Below are 25,333 nucleotides of genomic sequence, written 5' to 3'. Positions count from 1 at the left end.
CTGTCAATCAAATCAGTTGAGTCGAGACTTCAAAGCGTGCGGACGTGTCTCACGGAGCTCCCGACAAACCAGAAAATGAGTCAAGATACGGTGCAAGTAAGTAAAAACTTGGTCTTTTTGTTATCAGAAACGTATGCAACGGTATCTGTAGCATAAAAAGTACAATGTTTTACAGCAGAAAAAAAACATCTCAATCGTATATAGAAATAGTTTTCTCCCCTTTTTACGCGAGTGCTAAAGTTTCCCCGTTCGGGCTTAGGCATGATTGTGGCTTTCTTTCGTCAATAAATCATCAAAATTGTCGAAAAATAGAGAAACAAGAAGGTCCTTCTCTCTTTCTTATTATTGCATATATTACTACCAGGCGTATTATTGAATAAATTACTACCAGGCGTATTATTGCATAAATTACTACAAGGCGTTTTATTGCATAAATTACTACCAGGCGTTTTATTGCATAAATTACTACCAGGCGTATTATTGCATAAATTACTACCAGGCGTATTATTGCATAAATTACTACCAGGCGTATTATTGCATAAATTACTACCAGGCGTATTATTGCATAAGTTACTACCAGGCGTATTATTGCATAAATTACTACCAGGCGTATTAATGCATAAATTACTACCAGGCGTATTATTGCATAAATTACTACCAGGCGTATTATTGCATAAATTACTACCAGGCGTTTTATTGCATAAATTACTACCAGGCGTTTTATTGCATAAATTACTACCAGGCGTATTATTGCATAAATTACTACCAGGCGTTTTATTGCATAAATTACTACCAGGCGTTTTATTGCATAAATTACTACCAGGCGTATTATTGCATAAATTACTACCAGGCGTTTTATTGCATAAATTACTACCAGGCGTTTTATTGCATAAATTACTACCAGGCGTTTTATTGCATAAATTACTACCAGGCTTTTTATTGCATAAATTACTACCAGGCTTTTTATTGCATAAATTACTACCAGGCGTATTATTGCATAAATTACTACCAGGCGTTTTATTGCATAAATTACTACCAGGCGTTTTATTGCATAAATTACTACCAGGCGTATTATTGCATAAATTACTACCACGCGTATTATTGCATAAATTACTACCAGGCGTATTATTGCATAAATTACTACCAGGCGTTTTATTGCATAAATTACTACCAGGCTTTTTATTGCATAAATTACTACCAGGCGTTTTATTGCATAAATTACTACCAGGCGTTTTATTGCATAAATTACTACCAGGCGTTTTATTGCATAAATTACTACCAGGCGTATTATTGCATAAATTACTACCAGGCGTATTATTGCATAAATTTCTACCAGGCGTATTATTGCATAAATTACTACCAGGCGTATTATTGCATAAATTACTACCAGGCGTTTTATTGCATAAATTACTACCAGGCGTATTATTGCATAAATTACTACCAGGCGTTTTATTGCATAAATTACTACCAGGCGTTTTATTGCATAAATTACTACCAGGCGTTTTATTGCATAAATTACTACCAGGCGTATTATTGCATAAATTACTACCAGGCGTATTATTGCATAAATTACTACCAGGCGTATTATTGCATAAATTACTACCAGGCGTTTTATTGCATAAATTACTACCAGGCGTTTTATTGCATAAATTACTACCAGGCGTTTTATTGCATAAATTACTACCAGGCGTATTATTGCATAAATTACTACCAGGCGTTTTATTGCATAAATTACTACCAGGCGTATTATTGCATAAATTACTACCAGGCGTATTAATGCATAAATTACTACCAGGCGTATTATTGCATAAATTACTACCAGGCGTATTATTGCATAAATTACTACCAGGCGTATTATTGCATAAATTACTACCAGGCGTATTATTGCATAAATTACTACCAGGCGTATTATTGCATAAATTACTACCAGGCGTATTATTGCATAAATTACTACCAGGCGTATTATTGCATAAATTACTACCAGGCGTTTCATTGCATAAATTACTACCAGGCGTTTCATTGCATAAATTACTACCAGGCGTATTATTGCATAAATTACTACCAGGCGTATTATTGCATAAATTACTACCAGGCGTATTATTGCATAAATTACTACCAGGCGTTTTATTGCATAAATTACTACCAGGCGTTTTATTGCATAAATTACTACCAGGCGTATTATTGCATAAATTACTACCAGGCGTTTTATTGCATAAATTACTAGCAGGCGTTTTATTGCATAAATTACTAGCAGGCGTATTATTGCATAAATTACTACCAGGCGTTTTATTGCATAAATTACTACCAGGCGTATTATTGCATAAATTACTACCAGGCGTATTATTGCATAAATTACTACCAGGCGTATTATTGCATAAATTACTACCAGGCGTTTTATTGCATAAATTACTACCAGGCGTTTTATTGCATAAATTACTACCAGGCGTATTATTGCGTAAATTTGAATTTTAAAAGAGCAGTTTCTGTATAGTGGCCTTCGTATTGAATGTATTCCTGAGTTAAGTACCACTTCCACAGAAAGTGTTAAGTATCTCAGCTTACTATGGGCTTATAGTCGGAACAAAATGATTTTCATGAATATCTCGCGAATTATACATGGTATTACAAAAAGGCTTGGTATAGTGGTAACCTACAACAATTGAAATTGTTGTTGTCATGGAAACGCGTTTTATTGCATAAATTTGAATTTTAATTTGCTAGAATCATTAAAGTAAAAATGGGGAACATTTAGGCAAAAAAATAAGGAAATCTTTAGGAATCTATCTGTTTAAAGACATTACGCAGAATGAAATAGCCCTTGCAACTGGTCCATCTATTAATTTAAGCGAAATATAGAATTTTTTATGTTACCACGGTAACCGTTGTCATGGTTGCGGGGTCGATGGACAAGATGCAAAGGTTATTTATTATGGGGCTAATAACTACGAATGAATATATGTGCTTCGAAGATCAAATTACACTACACAAGTTTTCCCCATTTTCGTTTATTAGCTAATTTTAATAAGCTAATATTAATATTAATTAATATATTAATATTAATTATTGATTATTAATATATTAATATTAATTAGCTAATATTAATTAGCTAATATTAAAATATGCAAATATATGCACATTTGCTGCTTCCATGGCAACAGACTGTACAGTTAATGTTTTTCTCCTATGGTAATTCACCATGCCAAATTTGGTTGTGGATGTGTACTTTATAACATGTGCCAAAGGTCAGCTTTGCACTTCCAAATTCAAACAATGGCTCTTCAGGTGAAGGAAGAATATTGTGGCGAAAGATTTGCGAATTGTTTTACTAGAAAGCCCAAATTACAGAAGTCTTGTGCAAAGCAGAAAGAAAAACTGTTCACCTTTGGCTCACCTAGAACCGGAGTCAATCAGAATCCGCTACCGAGATGAGGATGGGGATTTCGTGAATATCTCATCGAAGGATCAATTTGCTATCTCGGACATGATAAGAGCTGCACAGTTTGTCGAAAAACGAATCTATAAGAAAATATTTATCAAAGCAAAGAATTCCCAAGCTCCGAGGAAAGTACGCAGAGTTGATGCTCCAGGACCATCAACTAGATGCGAACTAGCGCCGAAACAACTTACTTTTCGTGGCGGCTTGTTGCCGACTGATGAAGAACACTGTGGGAAAATCTGCCGGCCGGGGACTTTGCGGCAGTTCAACAGCAACAATACAGCCAACGAGCTTGCTGGATTGCAAGCAACGGGAGATGAACGATAATTTGACTGTTCTGAAAGTGCAGGCTACCACTTCTGGAGATGAACTACAAAAACTTCAGCAGCAAGATCGAGAATTCGCCTCACTCTCTGATGTTTGTGGGCGTATGTGTAATGACTGCCATGCGGCAGGGCATACAAAAATGACATAAAGCTCAGATCCAAGAACTGCAGCGTGCTATATAGACACTTGATAAACAAATTGGTGAAGAAGATACGAATCTCAAAAGCCTGCGCGAGAACGCGCTCGTTCATCTTTTGTTGCAGTAATGCACCCGAGGTTGCAGTCAGAACTATGTAAAATACAGGAGTGAAAGACCGGGATCTTTTAATTTTACAAAGGGCGTTACAGACCAAGATCCCTGAATGGAGAACAGCCATTGGAAGCTTCCATTGATCCTTAATCAATATCAAAACAGTCAGCTTAGAGAACTAATGCCTTCAAAAGACGATGAGCTAGCTTATTCCGCATATGGCAACAACAACAAGGAGACTTTATTGATATCGATCAATCCGGTAATTTGTTGTTTCTGTAGATTTACTAGTTTGTACGGTTGACACTGTTATTTTAGTACGGCCAAGTGAAGAACCTGTTTAGTTTGAAATGTAAATCTAAATGTTTCTAAAGGGTATTTGGCATAATCTGTGTACGATTTTTTAGTTCTGAAACCACACGCAGAAAATCTCGGCGCCCTGCAGACTAGAATACATTGTAGTTAAGAAAATGCTGTTTTATTTCTGAAAGTTCAGTAGCCTAATTCTTGTAATCTAAAGTTTTTGACTAAACATATCCAACGTGATAGAACATTGAGCATGTCTGTTGTTGAGTAATTCCCAGTATACCATCGGCAATTGTAATCTTGGTTTCGAGCTCCGCCAGTAACTGGTTGCGACGTAGGAAAGCTTTGATAATATGGAAGCAATTCTCACACGTATTGAAATCGGAAGAGTATGGGGGCTAAAAAATTAGCTTCAATACATATTGAGTTAGCATATCCTCCAAAACAGGCTCGACAAAATGTGCATGATGAGAACCATAATTGTCTATGATCACACAATCGCCGCGTTCAAGAACCGCACTTCCATTTTGGCGCTCTAGCTACAAAGCTTCGTCGAAAAAAAGAATTAGTTCCATGCCATTTGAAGGGCCATCTAGAATGTTATAAAAATCGAGTGCGTCTAATGAATGTAGCAGGTTGATTGTAAAATTCGCGTTGGAGGCGTATCGCTGCACCTCGGATGCAGGCTCTCCTACAGGGGAACTGCCATGTATTCTATTTCCAGAGGTTTTTATTACCCCGCTTTCATAAAAAAGGTGAAGCTTGGTTGGATGAGATGTTGCAATCTCAGCGAGATAGTTATCCATTTTCATCGCAACATCCGCAATCATTAATTCGCGCGGGATTACAGTCATGCGTTTCCTTGTCATTCCGCTCGGAACACTTTGTTTATTTGAGAAATGGGCGGAATATCATTTTGCTGAAGTACTCCATCTAATAAAAGCCTCTGCTGTATTTCTTTACCATCAATACTTGGTTTCATGAGGCGTTCGACTTCTATGAACTCTGATGCGGCTGTGTCGATTTTGCGCGGGCCGGGCGTTGTTTTTGGCGCTAGGATAGAAACATTGGCTTCGTTGTACCGCTTCACCACTTTATCAACATACGGTCGGCTGACAGGTGGCTGTGTTACAATTTCACGCTTACTATTTTCTTCGTGGTGGAGATCTAGCATTCTTTCACTGTTCAAAATAGGGAGTAATCTTCCATTATCATATAACCCGCCGTGGCGATTTAGGCGAAGTTAGATATTTGTTGCAAGAAAGCGGACCTTATGGACAAAAAGTGCGTAATCAAAATAACATGCAAAATTGAAGTACTTACTAGCCAAATTTCTATCCATAATAATAAATAATCCCAGCCGAGGTCCCTGAAACTGGAAAAGGATAAGAAACTCGCGTTAGAGCGAACAGTTGCTTTCTGAACCGGAAACCGTCAAAATTGTCAAAACCTTGTCAAAAACTTGTCACGGAATTTTGTCTGGTGGCAACCGTTGGGCGCGCATCACTGTAGCTAGCATGAGAACATACTACGAGAAATTAAGGTTCTGTCATGGTGACATGCCTTCACGAGTATTTGAGGCAGGACAGCAAAAGGGAGCGAACTACTTCTGTTTAAGCTGTGGGATTTACGGTGCTCTGAATTTTTCTCTTGATCATGCGCTGAATTGCTTATTAATTTCACTCTAACAAAGAAAAAGCAAAATAATGAGTGGAAGTGTAAGCCGCAGGAAAACTCTGCAGAAGCAAAGTAAACCACTTGAAAACCTTTCGAAAAAAGAACTTGAAGAAGAGCTGGGATCAAGGGCCATATATTATGGGAAAACAAAATAGGAAGTAATGACAGGTCAGCAACGTATCCCTGCCCTTTTATTTAACAACTCAACTGCATCATTTCCTGACGTTGATATATCTGAACCAATGTCATGAAAGTAGTCCAGCTGATGAGCTTCCATCTGATGAGCCTCCTGAAGAGGTAGTAGTAGTTTCTCTAGCACCAGGAAGTAATTGAATTGGGTGATGAGCCAGAACAGTCTTCAGCTACTATCAGTACTTCTCATAGTGCCCTTGACATAGAAGTAGCAAAAGAAAACTCAAATAACAAACCTACAGACCCTACTTCTTTATGCACAGAGTCCATCGCTGGTTCATCCAATACTAGCAAAGAAGACTCTGTAATATATAGACACACAAAGATGACTTTAATATATAGTCTATATTTAATATATATTTTCAACTCAGTTTTATGAAGATTACAAGCTAAATAAGCAGGTTCAGGCCGTAAACAAAGCCGTCTGTCTCGTAGTCGTGTGCAGCTCATACTAGATTTTTATTTGCTTCTTTAAAGAAAGTATCCTTTCCATGGCCCACTAAAAAAGCTTCTCCAGCATTTCGGACGAAAAGGATGAAAACAGTTGCTATAAAGTCCAAGCATTTGGTTTGATTTCCGTGAACGTGAACTCATGCGACGCCATTTTTAAAGTTCCACCGTATTCGATAGTTTCGAATGCGTCGCCATGGCAAATTCCTCCCCAGGCTATCTTACCGAGAAGCATAGCTGGGGGTCAAAATTCGATTTCAAGCCTTGTGGAGTGGAGCTGAGTGGCCTTGGAGGATTACTAGTACAGAATGGCAAGTCTATCAGGTACGCAAGTCGAGCACTTAGCGATGTCGAGTCCAGATATTCCCAGACGGAAAGAGAAATGCTAGGTGTGATATTGGCTGCAGAATATTTTCGTCTCTACTTGTATGGTTCTGAGTTCACCATCACAACAGATCGCAAGCCACTCAAGGGCATATGCAACAGCCACAATCCTACCTCAGTTCGCATCGACCGATGGAAGCTCAGACACATGCTGTACGACTGTCCACTTGTGTACCGACCTGGTATAGATGCTGAAAAACCCAGCTGATTTCATGAGCAGACAGGCTAGTGCCCCAGCAAACACACAGCGAAACATCGCCGACACCTACGTTAACTATATCACTATCAACGCCGTAAGGCTATGACCGACCGAGAAGGATCTCATACAAGTCGCTCAACAAGTCTATTGAGATAAATCGATAATCAGATCCTGAGTTGCTAGAATACAAGAACGTTAAGGACGAACTGCTGGTTTACAGTGGAACATTTCTTATCGTTGTTCCAGTCACGCTGAGAGACATAGCAATAAAACTTGCACATACAGGGCACCAAAGAATCGTCAAGACAAAGCGCCTAATCCGAGAGAAGGTTTGTTCCCTGGGATAGACAAGGCGGTGAAAGAGAAAGTCGAAAACTGTCTTCATGTCAAGCAGCAACTCCAGGTCATCTACCAAACAAAAATAAGCAAAACAGTAAAAATTTTAGGCGTTCACTTTAGTTACGATATAACCCTGTTAAAACAACTGAATTTTGATAAAGTACTTAAATCAATTGCTAAAATAATGAATATGTGGAGCTGGAAAGGTCTGAAACTATAAGGGCTAATTCAAGTTATTAGATTTTTTATTTTGCCTAAGATCCTTTATAATCTTATCCCCCTTTAAGAATCTCCAGACTATATCAAAAGGATTAAAACATCTATTTTCAACTTTCTGTGGAGCAACAATCCCAAAAAACATCAAACGATCAGCCATAACAAACGATTTGGATGCGGGAGGCCTTACGATTGCCAAGTATTGAAGACCTGCTAAAAACACAAAGAGTGATCACCATTAAAAAGTTACTTGACAACACAACAGCCTTATGGAAAACGTTCATGCAATGTTATTTAAAGGAAGTTGGTGGAATTTGTTTTATTTTTGTGCAATTTCTATCATTATCTTTCATCAGTTAAAGCCTTACCCTACTATTTTGAATGTCTTATAGCTTTTTCCGAGTCATTTACTATTACAACAGACGACCAAATTTTTCATCAGGTTGTTTGAAACAATAAAAATATCCTTGTGAATAACAGTCCTGCTTTTTTAAATCTATTTTCAATAAGAAAGTGATAAAAGTAAGTGACCTCTTTGATTGTAATGGGAACTTGAAGATGATTTAATTGGCATCATCGTATTTCTCAGGAAATAAAATTTTTCAATTATTTGGAATATACCACGCCTTCCCTCCAAACTCGAAATCCTTTTTTTTAAATCTTGCAAGGAGCCCACACCAGAACTTCTTTGTATCAAAATCGGCCACGCCCCCAACTGCTCAGAATGACCTCAAATATGCATCGCCGACAGATTTTTTTAATTGGAAAATATTTATCTTCGTCCTTTCAATGTAACGCTTGATTCGAAATTACGAGAATTCCAACATAAAATGGTCAATCGAATAATCCGATTGAACAAAACAAAACCATATCGAGATGGCTTCTTGAAAAGGGTGAAAGCAATTTTCCAAATAGAAAAAAACAATAGCATCCGAAAATTATAAATTAGAGTTTTATTATAAGGAATGAGGCCCAATCCTTCCCTTTGTCCGTTCTCTCTAACAGTGACTTTCGTTGTTTGGTTTTTGTCCCTTTTTTGTTCTTTTTTTTTCATGTATTCTTTGTATTAAAATTTAGTTTTTTTGTTGTATAGGGAAATAGTGCCGTATTGTTTGTATAATGTTACAGTGTTGATAATAAAAATATATTTAAAAAAAGGTCATCTACCGCGAACAGAACCCTTGAGGATGACGCCGCTTCCCAGCGCACCATGGAACAAGCTGGCGATAGACTTCCTTGGACCGTTCTCTTTTGGAGTCTAACTTGTACTAGTCATCGGCGAATACAACCGTTTTCCAGAGGTAGAGATCGTCACATCTACATCAGCCAGCTCCACCATCTTGAAACTTGATTCCATATTCGCCAGACAATGTATCCTCGATGATATCAAAATGAACAATGAACCCCCCTTTAATGGAGTTTAGTTGAAGAGCTTCGCAGAATACTTAGGATTTCAACACAGGAAGGTGACACCTTTATGGCCTTCGGCAAATGGTGAGACTGAACGCTTCATGTCGACCCTCGAGAAATGTGTGGGAGCAGCTACCATCGAGCACAAGAATTGGAAGCAAGAACTCTACAAGTTTCTGCGACAGTATCGTGCGACGCCATATACCACGACAAATCTCTCGTCAAGCGAAGTATTATATCATACGGTCAGAAGGCTTTAAATTACTGTGTCAGAGGTAGCACCATCACAAGCCCGACAGCAGAAACCCCTGGAAAAAAAAGAGAGGCATGGCGAAGAGAGACACAGAACAAAAGAGCAAGATAAAAGCATACTCCGACCGGAGGTTAGGTGTGAGACCAAGCGATATCAAACTTGTAGACACAGTACTGATGAAACATGTGCGAAAGAACAAGTTGAGTACTCCTTTCAAACCAGAGCCGTTTGTTTGTTCGTGATAAGAAAGGATCCATGGTCACGGCCAGCGACGGAGTTATATCCGTTATACGCAGGAAATCGTGCCAGAAAATCTGAAGACAAGGATAGGCAGCAGACAACAGAAAGAATCAGACGACCCTCTGAGATGGAAGATGGATGTACAACACCGGATGAGGAGGCAGTCCCTACTAGAAGCGACCTGCGTAGATCACAAAGGCAGATAAAACCTTCAAAAAGATATGCGGATAACGTTCAGCGTACTGTTAGCATTAAGAAATGATGGTTGTTTATTTGTTTTGCAAGTTCTATTTTACGTTGTTGACATTTGATTAGACAATGCTCCCTATTTCATTACCAAGGTGGGGAGAAATGTAGTGTTTCTGGCACCTATCAATCATTAATTCATGTTAATTAGGTGAGCACGAAACACACGAAGCCGCATTGTTTAGGTTTGGTAAATAAAACAATTATGTTTACAATCCGTAAAACAAGTAAAACACCACAATGTCCTAAAGATATCAGTAGTAAAGTTTTTCACTCTGACGCAGCAGTAATAGCCCAATACCTTTTTTTACAGTTAGATACTTGCTCTCAATGATAAATCTGTAATGAAAACAGTTTTCTAGCAACCTAAAGAATAGGGAAAGGGAAAATGTTATGTAAATGCTAAATCAAGTTATTGCATTACTGTTGTATTTTGTTATCAATCATTTCAAGTAGATCCCCATTTCTTCATTTTTTCCTCTCCCTGTGACTTTTTTTCTATTCTCATTGCTGTTTCGCCTCTGCACCCAAAATAAACTACAGACATCTTGATCTTGCAATTTCAGAAATATCAAGGATCTTTGGGGGGATTTGCTACTAGTCAATTTGTTCTCCTCCATTCAATTTCATTTTGGAATAGCATAACTATGAGTGTTTTTAAAAACAGCAGGTCAGGCGCGGGTGCACCAATAATTATGCAATTCATGACTTGATGTATATTTGTGGATTTTAATTCCCTTGAGGATTTAGAATCACCAGTAAGTGATACATGAACACTACAGTAAGGAATCTAAGCTATATAATTGTCTAACTATATAATTCTATGATTGGATTGCTGTTTCATCCATAAGAGTATTTTTTTTCAAGGAGAGTCACATTTTGTCCTTTTCCCGCTCGCCATTTACTATTTGTTTTTGCAATTGATATTCTTTGCTGTTTCCTGTTTACATCTAAAATTGATCAGTGAAAATGTTTGGTTTAAAATTAGGAATTGAAATCTAGGACTTGTAGTAGTCTTAGATATTTTTTATTTACTTCCACTTCATTAATTTTTGGAGTTGCAAATGGGTGGATCCGGAGTTTCGGAAAACAGCAGGCCACCATTTGCTAAAGGGTGGGTGCAACAATACGTAATGCATGACAGGAGGTCTATTTGTGGATTGTAATATCCAAACATTCTTCTGAATAATCTGTCCAATAAATGGGGAATCATTACTAAAGCGGTACATGAAAACTACAGTATGTCATCTAAACTGTCTAAGTATATTTTTGGAATCATTGAAATACAATACACCAAAAACTGGTATTCGACTCTGCCAAATAATTCGTCTTTTATAAGACTTCTTCAAGGCAGACCCCATGAAGGGAAATAAGAATTGACTTCTTGACTCTTGACAAATATTTTCTGTCAACTAAGACACTTTGAACTTTGACAGCCTTTTCCACACCAGGTTTTGTGTTTGTTAGCGTAAATACTGATTAGTTTTGGAGTTGCAAATGGGTGGATCCGGAGTTTCGGAAAACAACAGGCCACCATTTGCTAAAGGGTGGGTGCAACAATACGTAATGCATGACAGGAGGACTACTTGTGGATTGTAATATCCAAACATTCTTCTGAATAATCTGTCCAATAAATGGGGAATCATTACTAAAGCGGTACATGAAAACTACAGTATGTACTCTAAACTATCTAACTATATTTTTGGAATCATTAGAATACAATACACCAAAAAATGGTATTCGACTCTGCCAAATAATTCGTCTTTTATAAGATTTCTTCAGGGCAGACCCCCATAAAGGGAAATTAGAATTAACTTCTTGACTTTTCTTGACACATATTTTCTGTCAACTAAGACACTTTGAACTTTGAAAGCCTTTTCCACACCAGGTTTTGTGTTTTTTTTAGCGTAAATACTGCATACTCGATATTATTGAATAAGGGCTTGACCTATTTGGAGGGGCCAATAAAATTTATAATTTACTTAACGGTAATAAATTTGGAGATTTCAATCTCATTAAAAAATTCTAACGACACCTAGATCCATGGACACCCAGATCCAAATAAAACTACATCAATCAGTCAACAGAAAAAGATGTTCAATGTGGGTACGCTTTCAGGCACCACCTAAATCTATATATTATGTAGGCCACCTTCTTATTTCCGTTTGATTGATAGTTGCCATTAGACAAGAGATGTACTAACAGACTACAAGTGCATCATAGCGGTGCTTCGCGCATGCTGTATATGTGACGTATCTTTGAGGCTGACTTGCTGTGCTGGCTCACTCTACACACGGGTTTCCCGATCGTTGGTTGAGATCCACGCCTGCTCTAGCTGTTGTCGTATTTCCGAGACTCTGAGCTTCCAATTGGTCGCATCCCAGTAGCACATGTCAATCACCTCTCGTATCTATGGAGATGACGCATTAGCACATCAAATGCCAATTGATGCATTAGCATATAAAAGTTCAATCAATTATTAATTGTATCTATGAAGACGATGTATTAGTAATATAAATCGCTTTTCGTATCTATGGCGCTAAATTATTAGCACATGTCAATCAATTCACAGGCATAAAACTATATCTTCCCTTTTGGCAAATTTTAGATTTTAGAGAAAATGTGAGGCTGTTTTTCCGAAGACATTGCTCTCAGAATGAGTTGGAGAGGAGGATTCGGGGAACGGATTAAGGAAGCGTACGGGAACTTTATGAAGAAGGATTCAACGACGCGTATTATCTATAGAAAAAGCCATACCAGAGACACCGGAAAATATAAATCAAACGAGTGACCCATTATGGCAAAAATGTAATGAAATTCAAATTCACTGCACATGGTTTTTGTATCTGAAAATCAAGTCTGTCCTTGTAGTTTGAAAATGTTCTCTTTAAAAATTCTTGTACAGTGAGAACATACCTCCTCCCCTCCCCGGCTTCCTAAGGTCAGCTAACCTGTGCACTTATGTCTTTGTCGTATCCACAGCTTCGCAGAGTCAGTTGCTGAAGCTTTCCAAGTTGATGGACGTCTATCCGATAAGCTTCTGTATCTCTTCTGGCAATTATCCGAGCGGTTTCGTAACCTCCGATACACACTTTGATGGAGGGCGTCTGCAGGTCACACATAAAGAGACAAAAGTTAAAAAGAGAACAACCTTGTCACACCGCTGTCACGTCACACCATGGCACGGTCGCGTCACGTCATATCAAACCATGTCACTGTTATTGTACCGCTACGTTATACCATGTCACAACATTGTCATGTTACAACCTGAAACAGTGAAAACGCCGCTGCGCCTACTCGTTAAGAAAAGCCTCACACTCAAACCACTACCATGAAAAGGAAAAATAACAAAACTGCGGGGGTCGGTGCCATTTCCCATTTAATTCGTAATTTGAGGAAGTACATACGTACTTCCTCATTAATCCTCAACCGGACAAAGTTCAAAGCTTCTACCATGGTCACGCTCACGGCAACGTTGATCCAGGCTTGCCACAGACACTTTACAGTCACACCATGTCACGGTAGAAGAAGAGCCATCCACATTATATTACAAAGCACCGTTTCAAATGTGGTCAAGCCTCGCGATCACAGACCTTACCCTTCTTGCCTGACAGACAAGTACAGTGTCTTGATTGATGTTGCCATGGGCGACGCCATGCTTGTGAAGGTGCTCGACCCCCTGCATTGCGTCTATAATGATTGCTAGAAGAGTCTCTAGGCTAACTGTGAAATCAGCCTCACACAGAAAGGCACTCAAGGTTGACATGGATGGGGGGTAATCGAAGCAGATTACCCTGACGAGACAGAGAAATGAGATAGAGGTAAAGACCTTTGTAAAACACAAATTAGCATCACGAGAAATGGACGAATAGCACACACAGTATCTCTCGGTTTCACATAAAACTGTATTTACTCCACGAAGCTTTACAATAAAACACTTCTCCGATCCAGGTCAATGAAGTACGATGATTCATAGCTCCCATTTAACACCTCTTGAAGTTCTCTTGATTTTGTCTCTGGATTGAGCCCGGAAACGCCTTGAAGGAGTACTCGCGCAAGCACATACTTGTTAAATGGCCTGTTAATCATTACATACGAGAAAAGGTCCTTATTACTTTACAAAAATACCTGTAGTTAGAGTTCAAGTTAATCCCTTTTGCATCGCCCATGTCAAAAACAAGAGATTTGCCTGAAAAAAGGATGAAAATCATGTACATGGTTAAATAGCAAGGGTGTTTTTGCAAACAGACAAAAAGACAGACATGCAAAATGACAGCATGCATTTTCCGTGGCCAACCTTTCTGGTGCCAGCGATATTTGAGCAGATTGTCGTGGTCTTGAGCCGAGATTATTTTCTTCAACACTGCTACCTCATGTTTGAATTCCTTCGCATTTTTTTCTGGAAACACCTTTAGCAGTTGCTCTGTCGTCGCGCCAGACACGAAGCCTTTGATGTAGCCCTTGAGAAAGAGAAATAAGATAAGACTATGAAGGCAGTAAAAAGTGTAACACAAAGAAGTCAAGTTCATCGTTAATTAGAATAAAGCGGGAAAAAGAAAAGGATGATATTGCGGTAGGGGCATGTATCGCATAAAAGGGATCTGCTTCCATTTGTCTGTATAGAAAGGTATCGATACGAGCAGGAAAAAAACCCTGTCAGATACCAAATGTTCCGTCTCAACAGCGTCACGTAACCTTATATGGTCACTACCGCTCCCATACTAACCACCCCGTTGCCGGATTCCGGTAAAATCTCTGCTCTTCCGGTGATCTTGAGTGTCAAGGAGCCTTCGGAGGACACCTTTTGTGCAATGACATGTTTCTTGTCGTCCCTGCAACGACTGTGACCGGGGCTCGCTTGAACGGAGGCTGAGAGGGAAGAGCACAATTGATGTAAGAAACAAAAATACTTCAATTTAGTTTATTTATTAATTTTTTTTAGATCCGGTGGCTAAGCAAAAAAACATCATAGAAAGGGTTGCGTCAGACCTAACTCTATCATAATTAACCCTTATTTGGGGAGGAGAGAGGGTGATCTAAAAATTATCTTATATCTGGCCTCTCCCCTCTGACCTGTAGATGATATTGTGCTCTGTACAAATCTCTCTTATCTGACTCTCCCCTCCGATCTCACCTGTTGATGACACCTTGTTCTGTAAGAATTCCCACATGCTTCGGCTGTACTGCATCGCCAGTTTCTTGACATGCCCAGAAAAAGTGTACAATATGGGGTTGATGCTAGAGTTTACGGGTAAAACAAACACCGCTATCCAAACGTATGCCAATTTTTGTGGGTCACGAAAATCTCCAGTAAGCGACAATATCCCAATGAAAATCACAGGCATCCAGCAACAAAAGTCAGTCATAATGATAGCCATCAACTTTCTTGCCAAAGCAGCCTCTTTCTTAGCGTTCCTGGATCCTACCGCTGCTGAAGACTTTCGCACTGTCCAAAATATGGCGATGTAAGCGACCAGTATGAACATGAAAGCCATAAAATTTAGCCCAATAAAGAAAGAGACAGAGTACTCCCATCCAGCCGGGCGATCTGAGCTAAGCTGAAGAGGAAGACATACAGAGGAACGGCCATAGAATCCAATTTCCAACTGCTCGTCATAGAAATATTCAATCCCCAGAATTGGAACAATGGAAATGAGCATTCCAAATGTCCATACAAGAATACATAGTGCAAAAGCTTTCTTCAAGCCAAGTCTGCCAAACCTCATAGGGAAAACGATACATATGAATCTGTCTAAAGTTATGATGGTCAGCATAAGCACCGAGACTTCGCTTGAGATCATTGAGAGCGCCCCTGCGAACCGACACAATCCGCTGACTCTCCAACTGAGATCGTACTTGAAGTACTCTCCTTGCCACTGCACATCTTTGAAGGCAATTATAAGCAAATAGAGGCCCATCATGAAGTCAGAGATAGCAAGGTTCGTCAATAGAAGGGATTGAACCCGATTGTCTTCAAGGACGACTAGACGGTAAGCAACAACGAATATATTCCCAAAGAAAGCAGAGATGCCAAGCACCCAGATGCAGACTTGGAGGGTCTTGTCTTTCATTAGGTCGTCACAGCTTGAAAACTCGTCATTAGGTGCTTTGCAGTCGACGTTAGGAAGAGCTATCGAGGCGTAGCAGCAAAGAGTGAAGTGGTCAAGTGTCCTAGGATAGGTAAAGCATGCTAATATTTAAGATTTATAACAAGGGGAGAGGAAAGTGACCTTAGGAAGTGTAACGGTGGGTTCTACCAAAACTGTGACCCGGCACAGTCATGTGTTTGTGTGAAATTAACAGTTACTGTAGCAGTTGAAGGGGACGAAATCGAATAATGGGTTTCGTGGGTTTGTTGGGGGACGGACACTGTTCGTGGCCTTGAGAACCAAACGAGACTGTTATTTTGATTAAATGTTTTGTGTAATGTTATACAAATAGATGTTTGCTCGATGCACGCAAAGCTTATGAGAACTTACAAATGACGAAGGAGAGCCATACTTCTAAACGAGTCATCTGTGATTGCTGAAATCTTGTTGCTACGCAAATATCTGTGATTCACCGGGGACAAAGAATGATTATTTTGGATGTATAGTATAAATACATTTTGGAAAGTGGTGTAAAAATTGTTGATGGATTTGCAGAGTTCGAAGATCAAAGATATCTACAGTGGAAAAACAAGATATAAAGTAAATTGATTTGTGAAAATTTTAAAAGCAGGTCCCTAACTCAAATATATAATAGTTCCTCCCTTATTGAGAAAGCAATCACGTATCTAGCTAGAGAAGAGATTGAAATGAACACGTAGTAAAATGGGCGCGGTGTGCTAAGAGGAGACACGACACAGAGTGAAGGAGGACCATCTCTTCGTATTCCTTTTTATATCCCCTTTTCGCTACCTTTACTTACAGTGTTTGCAGAGACACCAGCCCAAGAAATGAGTCTTGGCTGATTCTCTTGATTTTGTTGTTGTTTAGATATCTAAATAAAGTGAACTTCAGTTTTGTAATATTCAATATTTCGATTACTTGTGTTTGGTTGAGCCACCAATGCTTATGTACGAGCCAATGGGAGTTATTGACTGTAGGCTGTCAAGAAAATTTACACCAATATTTCTACATCCATACAAGGAAAATAGTCAATTCCGTATTTGGAATACCTGAAAGTACATCGCCATGTTAATGTTAAAGCAAATATTTTGACTAATTTGGTCAATTCAACGAGGTACCAGATCCTGCGAAAACGTTTTCTTACATTGTTGACTTTTCATAACAACGGGCAAAATCATACTTACAGAACTCGTAGGCTTTGGAGTGAGTTGAATACCCCGTCTGGAATCTGCTCAATTTTGTTATCTTGAAGGTAGCTGCAAACAAATTCACAGTCTTTTATCAACCTTTTTACCTTGTTAGTGTTACAAAATACACAACGGTTATGTAAAGCTCATAACTTAGATATCAGCGGCTTACTCACAGATGCGTTAGATTAGTGCAGTTCTGAAACAAGCCCTGTAACGACGTAATGTTGTTCCCTCTCAGACTCCTGGTCAATCAAAGGAAAAACAAATGGAAATTGCCCGAAAAAAATATCCAAGGACATTTGTCTAAGGCTACGTGCCTGAAATACGATTTATAGGTATGCAGTACATGTTCCGTTTTTACATGTACGTAAAAAAACAGTATGTATTTCCCTTGTTGCGTCCAGCAGCATTCATTATTTTTCAAAACGCACACTCGACTTGGGCCTTCGCATGGGAAGTGCATATTCCCGTGTTCTTTTGTCCTGGGACAATAATGAATATTGAATTTAATTAATTCAAAAGTAGCCTCCTAAGAAATGGTCCCCCCCCCCAAAAAAAAAAAAAAAATTAAAAAAAAAATCACTCGAATATATGTGACAGTGCACAGGTAACTGAGTATACTTACAAAACTCTCAGGTTGCTCATTGAACTGAAAGTTTCTGGTCCAATATCGTCAAGAATGTTACTAGATACATCCCTGAAAATTATTAAAAAGAAACATCAATTTATCTAAGATGACGACGACAATGTTGACGACGATGGTTAAATGAAGGGCGACAATAATGGCGGTGCCAATGGCTATGGCGATAATTACGGCAACAGTGATTGCAATGATGATTTTGAGCTTATACTCACAATGTTTCTATGGAGGAAAGGCCTTTGAATGCTTGGTACCTCAGCTTTTGTATAAAGTTGGAGGACAGCTTACTAAATAGAAAATAAGCATTCGGGTTATTATGATACTCTTTTGGTCCCCAAAGGTCACGCTCTGTTTTCAGTGAACTTTCAATAATTGTTACCACTAACCAGCGGTTAGCATTCGGAAACAAAAGGAATTAATTTGACTACTAATCATTCAATTGTATCTTACATATCCTTGATGGAGGGAAGATTAGAAAATGCTCCATCCTGAAGGCGAAGGATGATGTTTCCGCTGAGATCACTAGAGAAAAAAAGACATTTATAATTTGAATTCTGCGGCAAAGCAAATATTTAGATTGAGCGTGAATGGCGAGCATTTCAAGGATGGGATAAAAAAAAGTCAGACAAGTGTAACTTACATGTATTCTAATAATGGGAGCGAGGCAAAGTCAGACTTCTTGACTTCGTTGATGCGATTGCCTTTCAGTAATCTTTAGAAAAAGAATTGATTATAATTTTTTCGCATTGCTATTTTTTTGTTGATGATGTCAGTGGTAGTGGTAATATTAGTGTTATTGTTGATGGTGATAGTTGTGATGTCAGTGTTGTTATTGATGATGCTATTGGTGATGTTAGTGTTGATGTTGTTGCTGGTGGTAGTGATATGATGTTAGTATTGTTGTTGATGGTGGTAGTGATATGATGTTCGTATTGTTGTTGGTGGTGGTAGTGACATAATGTTAGTATTGTTGTTGCTGGTGGTAGTGATATGATGTTCGTATTGTTGTTGGTGGTGGTAGTGATATGATGTTAGTATTGTTGTTGATGGTGGTAGTGACATGATGTTAGTATTGTTGTTGATGGTGGTAGTGACATGATGTTAGTATTGTTGTTGCTGGTGGTAGTGATATGATGTTCGTATTGTTGTTGGTGGTGGTAGTGATATGATGTTAGTATTGTTGTTGGTGGTGGTAGTGATATGATGTTCGTATTGTTGTTGGTGGTGGTAGTGACATAATGTTAGTATTGTTGTTGATGGTGGTAGTGATATGATGTAAGTATTGTTGTTGGTGGTGGTAGTGATATGATGTTCGTATTGTTGTTGCTGGTGGTAGTGATATGATGTTAGTATTGTTGTTGATGGTGGTAGTGATATGATGTTAGTATTGTTGTTGCTGGTGGTAGTGATTTGATGTTAGTATTGTTGTTGCTGGTGGTAGTGATATGATGTTAGTATTGTTGTTGATGGTGGTAGTGATATTATGTTAGTATTGTTGCTGATGGTGGTAGTGATATGATGTTAGTATTGTTGTTGATGGTGGTAGTGTTGATTCTATTGTAGTTGTTGATGGTGGTAGTGGTGATGTTTGTGTTGTTAAAAGTGGTAGTGGCGGTGTTTGTGTTGCTGTTGATGGTGATAGTGGTGGTGTTAGTGTTATTTTTGATTGTGGTAGTGGTGATTTGAGTATTGTTGTTGATGGTGGTAGTGTTGATTCTATTGTAGTTGTTGATTGTGGTAGTGGTGATGTTAGTGCTGTTTTTGATGGTGTTAGTGGTGATGGTAGTGTTGATGTTGATGGTAGTATTGTTGATGTTAGTGTTGTTATTTATGTTGGTACTTGTGATGTTAGTGTTGGTGTTAATGATGATGTTAGTGTTAGTGCTGCTGACATCGATGATTTCCTTTTTTTTCCGTTGGATTCGTTATTGTAATCAATGCCCGAAATTATTCAAAATGATTTTGCCTTAATGGACAGCAAAGCAAATAAATGTATATCAACTTTATTGACCGGTGATATGCCATAAGGAATGCGTATTTTGCCGTAATGGAAAGCAAAGGAAATAAATGTATATCAACTTTATTAACCAGGAATATGCGCTAAGGAATGCGTATTTTCCCGTAATGGACAGCAAAAGCGCATCAATTTTTGTTGTTGTTATTGTTTGCTTGTTTCTTGTGGGTTATCTTTTTTGCCGTTTGCCGAAAAAATGTGAACCTAATATGTAAAGAAATATCTTATATATCCATCAAATCTATTAATAAAACCAAACCTTTCCATTAGTCCATGTCCTAGGCCCAACCTCGTAGTACTTACAATACCGCGGTGTATTCTGGGATGTCACGTGGTACAGCAGATAACAATCTGCCCTCAACCACGAAGCGAGGAATGCTTCCTGACGACTGGTAGCACGTGCAGCTAGCGGGGCATTCAGCTGATGGTTGTACAAAAATATGGGTTAAACCCTAAATGACCACAAGCACTGTATCATTCTATTTGTAATTCCAGTTGAACACATATAACGTGATAGCTCACTCTAGTGGCACCCGTTTTATAAGATCACCTGGAATGGCCTCAGCTAGCAGGGTTAGTTTTTTTTCTTTTTTTCATTTATCGTTACTTGTGAAAATGGACAAATGATATTTCGTCACTGACACAATCTCCCTTACTCGTTAACATGGATATTTTAATTCTATGTTGGTTTTGTTTTTTTCTATCGACAAACTATTGTATATCTCTCAATTCTTCGTGAATCGTGAAAGCTAAAAAAAATATCGTGCGGGTAACCCCCCGAATGTGTCCTTTTAGCTTGTTTTATTATTAACTGTTTTATAATTACCAGTGTTTCCAGAACAGGATTTTATGTCTTTGTTTTCTGCGACAAAAAAATCATCATCAACATCGACTAGAATAATGCATAATGTGTCAGATCGTAGCTAAATTCCAAGGAAGCTATTGCGATTGGTAATGGTAAGATGTTGTTTTAGAATTTTTTTCAAACAATTTGTCTTACAATTTTTATCGAAAACAATGACTGACAAGGAATTTCTTCACCAGTGCCGTACATGACTATTTTTGGTTATACCGATTTACCTACTTATTATGCAAATATCCAAAATGGCCGCGCGGAGTTTGAAACTTGAATTTGTTTTGTTAGCGAGACGTCGCATCGCAAAAATCTACCAAAACAGCAAAATATCCTGCTCTATACCAAGTTTGATATTTGATTGATGAGTTCCTGTGCTCGAAAGTAAAATATCGTTTGGGAAACCTTTTCAAATTTAGCGCTTTTATTGGAGCCGTAAAATCGAACTCTTTTCGTAATGTTTACGTTTAGAAAAAGAGAAATATGAGTGTGATGGACCAAATTCTACGGCTTAGAACCTTGACAGGACTAAACTAGGATAAATGAGGGTCATGGCATACTAAAACAATTTTCACCACAAGCCGAAACGAGTGCCCACAGGGTATGGTGAAAGTTGAGGAGAGCGGAGGTTGAATTGTGAGGACGAAAGTGCGAGTCAAGGCCCAACGTCTATACAACAGGGAAAAATCGCCGAAGAATAGGTATGAAAATTCGTGTCAATATTTAGCCGAAAAGCATTTTACCCTACTCTTGTCTCTCGGGGGTTCGCTTCTTATCATTCTTTAGCTAAATGTCTTGCCCTGCGACCACCACAACAACATGGGGGGGCACTCTAGCTGTAAACATGACTGGTTCCGACAGATACGAACATTTTATGCCCCCAAAAGAATGGAACCGCGCCACCCCTAAGAATATACCTGCATCTGAACTCTATACCCAAAACTCCACCAAGAATAGATAGCCCCCCCTTCCCCCCAAAAAAGTAACCCAAATCTGAGTTCTATTCGTAAATCATACAAACGCTTGAAACTTGCCAGTCCCGTAAAAAAGTTTTAGAAGGAAAATTTGCTTATCAAATTTAATTTATTTTTATTCCCTTTTATAAAAAAAAAAACTCTATCCTCCTCACCTCCAAGGCCCTAGTCATCAAATCCGGTACAATTTTACTTCCTTGTCTTCGCACCTTGTGTGAGCACACCACATGTGACATGCCCTCAATCATCACAACCTCACTCCCCTTACCACGCATTTCTCAACCTTTAATTTTACACTCTATGCCTTTTCCTATTTGTCTGCACACACCATAAAATAGCCCTCATTGAGTAAGTGCATTACATAGCCACTCAAACCAGTGCCCCCTATAAAATCTAATGCTAGAGGGGCATAATATGTTAAAATAAGCATTTGCGATAAGAACTTTTTGATGAATTAGCCCCCCCTACTCATCCTCAAAAATACCCAAACCTGAGTTCTATACATAAAATATACCAAGCATAGAAACTTACCTCCCAAATAAATAACCAAACCTAAATTCTATAGCCCAAGCATACAAAATCTTGCTATAAGGGAGCTTCAACTCTCAGATTTGCTTATTAAATAAAATCAATTTTATTCCATTTTTATAAAAGAGACAACAAACAAACTCTGTGCAATAGGCACTGAGATAAAAAATGCTCCTGAAGTATCACCAAATATAAATATTTATTTTACATACAGTATGATATCTATGACTGCACAATCATACTCCTAGAATCTCCAAGGCCTAGTAATCAAACCTGGTGCAAGAGGGGTAAAAAGAAGGGCATAATATGCTCAAATAAGCATTTGCGATAAGGACTTTTTGTCAAATTAGCCCCCACCCCCCCCCAAAAAAAATACCCAAACCTGAGTTCTATACATAAAATATACCAAGTGTAGAAACTTACCTCCCAAACAATTACTCAAACCTATATACCCCAAACATATAAATTCTTAATATCACTATAGTTTTAAAGGGGAGCTTCAACACTCAGACTTGCCTATCTAATCAAATTAATTTAATTCCATTTTTATATAAAAAAAGACTCTTTGCGCATATAATAGAGACTGGCGAGAAAAAAAAATTAGCCTGAAATATCACCAAATATGAATAGATATTATCCATATGATATCCGCTCTAGTGAAGCTTGGAGCCTCTGGTACCCACGGTATGACTATACTCCCATTCTCCTATTATCTCCAAGGCCTAGTAATCAAACATGGTACAAGTTTACTTCATCTTCACAACCTGTGTCAGCACCCCCAATTAGACATACCCTTAGTCACCACCCCTTTGCCCTTACCATGCCTTTTCCTCACCCTAGTTTACACTTCATGCCTTTTTCCATTTGTCTGCACACACAATGAAATACACCCTCAATGGCTCTAACTTGGTGTTAGAACCTGTGTATTAAGCACGATTTGTGTCACAAAACTTCCTTTTTTTAATAAAATGAATCATGATGAAAACAGAGCTGGATACAATGAAGTCTTTTTGGGATGGTTCTGACACTGAGGTATACATACACCCCTCATTGAATAAGCACATTACATAGCCCCTCAAACAAGTGCCCCCTCTAGAATCCATTTATTAAAAAAAGCCATAATGTGAGCATTTGTGGTAAGGACTTTTTTTACAACGAGTAATAGCAAACTAATGCAGCAATGAATAATGACTGCCATCGCTGAGATTTACTGATCATAGCAAATCTATTTATTCCAGGATCAAATATAAACATTTAAACAGTACTTTCATGTAGTGTCTTTAAATTGCATACAATAAACAGTGACTCGCGGCCAATCTGTATACCATTTAGCTTCATTTTTGTAATGAGACTCGCTGCCATTCTGTATAAGATTCATTTTAGTTTCAATATCCCAGCTAAAATTTTTCCTGGAGTGTCTTCATTCCGAGTGCGAAAGAAAGAAATCACTGCTAGCAGAGAGTTAGAAAGCGGCGTTCAACATGATTTTCCCGATTCAACGGAACCGCCATTTTGTTTTCCCACTCTGAGTTGAGGCGTGTCCGCGTGAGACTGGGCATAGTAATACTCATCTCTGATTGGTTAATCAGACTGTTTATCAAATATAACCAAAAATGGTAATGTTCCGCACTGTTCACGGCATTCAGCCTGATGTGAAGCCGTGATATTTATTAAAATACTGAGGATCTAATAAGCAACTTTCAGCTCGTACCGAGACATTAAATGCATGTATTTCATCCGTTTCCATTCATTTTGTGAGATAAACATTTCAAATTAATGTATGTATTTCATAGTTGTTGAATAATTATTTTAATAACCGGTATAGTTATTGTTAGGGAATTCCGCAAAATTTCAGGTGGTTACAAATTCTCCAAAATAATGATAAAAGCCGACCTGAAAACTCAAGCCGTGCAAGTGCCCATTTTAAAATAAAATAAACTAGACCCTGCGCGCAGGGTTGACTGGGATACCTGAGATCTGCAACTTGTTTGTGTGACATGTATGCAAAGATTCTACTGCCTACTTTGGATATAAAAAAATATAATCTTGTTTTTTATTGTAAATGCCATATCACAACACTGATTGGGGCAAGAAAGGTAAAAGCATCATCTCTTCAGGTGTGGGGTGGACTCGAGGTGTGCTCCATGAAAGTAGACAGGGCTGATTGTCCTATCTTCAAATACTATCCCCACATCAGAGTTAGCATCGAAATAAGATTAAGGAAAGCTGAGAATGTGTTCTAAATTTGTTATTTCTTAAACATTTCTTTGGTTCACTGCACTCAATGTGCTATTGTTACAATATCTGGGTTCCCTGTGGTAAGAACAATAAAGTCCCGGATGCAGTTCTCCATTTTGGCTACAGAGCTAATCACTCGTGTTGTTGTCTTTCTCTGATCTTCTCGTGAGATTATCTACTGTTAGCCCACATCTTGAAACATGGTGGCAGCGTGGTTAGCTAATTTATCTTGATCTCAACTGGAACTTCAAGTTGTGGGCTGTGTTTTGACGAATTTCCTTGCTAAATTCGCGTTCAAAACTCGCTCTATTCTCGACCTCAGACCACGTGGATTGAACCTACACTGCTCTGTACTGTGCCATGCCTGCTACTGGCGGATCTGAAGAGACTCCTCCAGCTCCTCCACCTGCAGCATCATCTTTTCAGCCGGGTTATGCCTTCAAACCGCCTGAGCCCGTGAAATTGGCAAAGAATGGAGTTGAAAGTTGGAAAATATGGAAACAGCTGTGGCAGCATTATTGTGTCGTCTCTAACGCCGATTCACACTCGCCTCAATTCAAGAAATCTCTCTTGATCTCTACCATGGAATAGAAGCTTTACAAATCTACAATGGCTGTGACCCTGTAGAAACTGACACTGCTAAAGATATCCTAACCAAACTTGATGCTCACATACTTGGTGAAACCAACGAGACCTTCGAGAGGTACAAGTTCAACACTCGAGTCCAGAAACCTGATGAGAGTATTGACAGCTATGTTGCAAACCTGAAGACATTGGCCGAGACTTGCAATTTCTGTGAGTGCTTGAAAACTTCCTTACTGAGGGATAGAGTGGTACTTGGTGTGATAGATGATCATACCA

At 38.6% G+C, this 25,333-nt stretch overlaps 3 protein-coding genes across 3 annotated transcripts in view; 1 reads left to right on the top strand and 2 right to left on the bottom strand.

The window, feature by feature from the left end:
* Nucleotides 1-3,286: 3,286 nt before the first annotated feature.
* On the top strand, nucleotides 3,287-4,557 carry LOC125563107 (the record flags this gene model as incomplete). Its single annotated transcript, XM_048727927.1, has 2 exons — nucleotides 3,287-3,665; nucleotides 3,709-4,557. Coding segments are annotated over 2 exons (582 nt in total), but the record flags the coding sequence as incomplete, so codon positions are not given.
* A 627-nt stretch (nucleotides 4,558-5,184) lies between these two features.
* LOC125562947 (paired box protein Pax-8-like) lies at nucleotides 5,185-5,493 on the bottom strand. Its single transcript, XM_048727305.1, has one exon. The coding sequence runs from the start codon at nucleotides 5,491-5,493 to the stop codon at nucleotides 5,185-5,187; it is 309 nt and encodes a 102-aa protein (XP_048583262.1).
* A 5,141-nt stretch (nucleotides 5,494-10,634) lies between these two features.
* LOC5510376 (relaxin receptor 2) overlaps nucleotides 10,635-25,333 on the bottom strand; it is a 28,614-nt gene continuing 13,915 nt past the window's right edge. Inside the window, exons 4-20 of the mRNA XM_048727924.1 lie at nucleotides 20,706-20,741; nucleotides 20,183-20,300; nucleotides 18,506-18,577; nucleotides 18,316-18,387; nucleotides 18,081-18,152; nucleotides 17,851-17,922; nucleotides 17,399-17,467; nucleotides 17,220-17,291; nucleotides 16,835-16,906; nucleotides 16,405-16,476; nucleotides 15,060-16,096; nucleotides 14,652-14,794; nucleotides 14,223-14,385; nucleotides 14,054-14,114; nucleotides 13,524-13,719; nucleotides 12,877-13,032; nucleotides 10,635-12,335 (exon numbers count right to left, since the gene is read on the bottom strand). Coding sequence (XP_048583881.1) covers nucleotides 12,213-12,335; nucleotides 12,877-13,032; nucleotides 13,524-13,719; nucleotides 14,054-14,114; nucleotides 14,223-14,385; nucleotides 14,652-14,794; nucleotides 15,060-16,096; nucleotides 16,405-16,476; nucleotides 16,835-16,906; nucleotides 17,220-17,291; nucleotides 17,399-17,467; nucleotides 17,851-17,922; nucleotides 18,081-18,152; nucleotides 18,316-18,387; nucleotides 18,506-18,577; nucleotides 20,183-20,300; nucleotides 20,706-20,741 — 2,606 coding nt within the window. The 3' untranslated portion in view covers nucleotides 10,635-12,212. The remainder of the gene's footprint in view (nucleotides 12,336-12,876; nucleotides 13,033-13,523; nucleotides 13,720-14,053; nucleotides 14,115-14,222; nucleotides 14,386-14,651; nucleotides 14,795-15,059; nucleotides 16,097-16,404; nucleotides 16,477-16,834; nucleotides 16,907-17,219; nucleotides 17,292-17,398; nucleotides 17,468-17,850; nucleotides 17,923-18,080; nucleotides 18,153-18,315; nucleotides 18,388-18,505; nucleotides 18,578-20,182; nucleotides 20,301-20,705; nucleotides 20,742-25,333) is intronic.

The sequence above is a fragment of the Nematostella vectensis genome, chromosome 5, assembly GCF_932526225.1.
Source record: "Nematostella vectensis chromosome 5, jaNemVect1.1, whole genome shotgun sequence".
Taxonomy (NCBI): Eukaryota; Metazoa; Cnidaria; class Anthozoa; order Actiniaria; family Edwardsiidae; genus Nematostella; species Nematostella vectensis.
The sequence above is the reverse complement of the archived record's forward strand: the minus strand, read 5'-3'. Positions and strand labels throughout refer to the sequence as shown.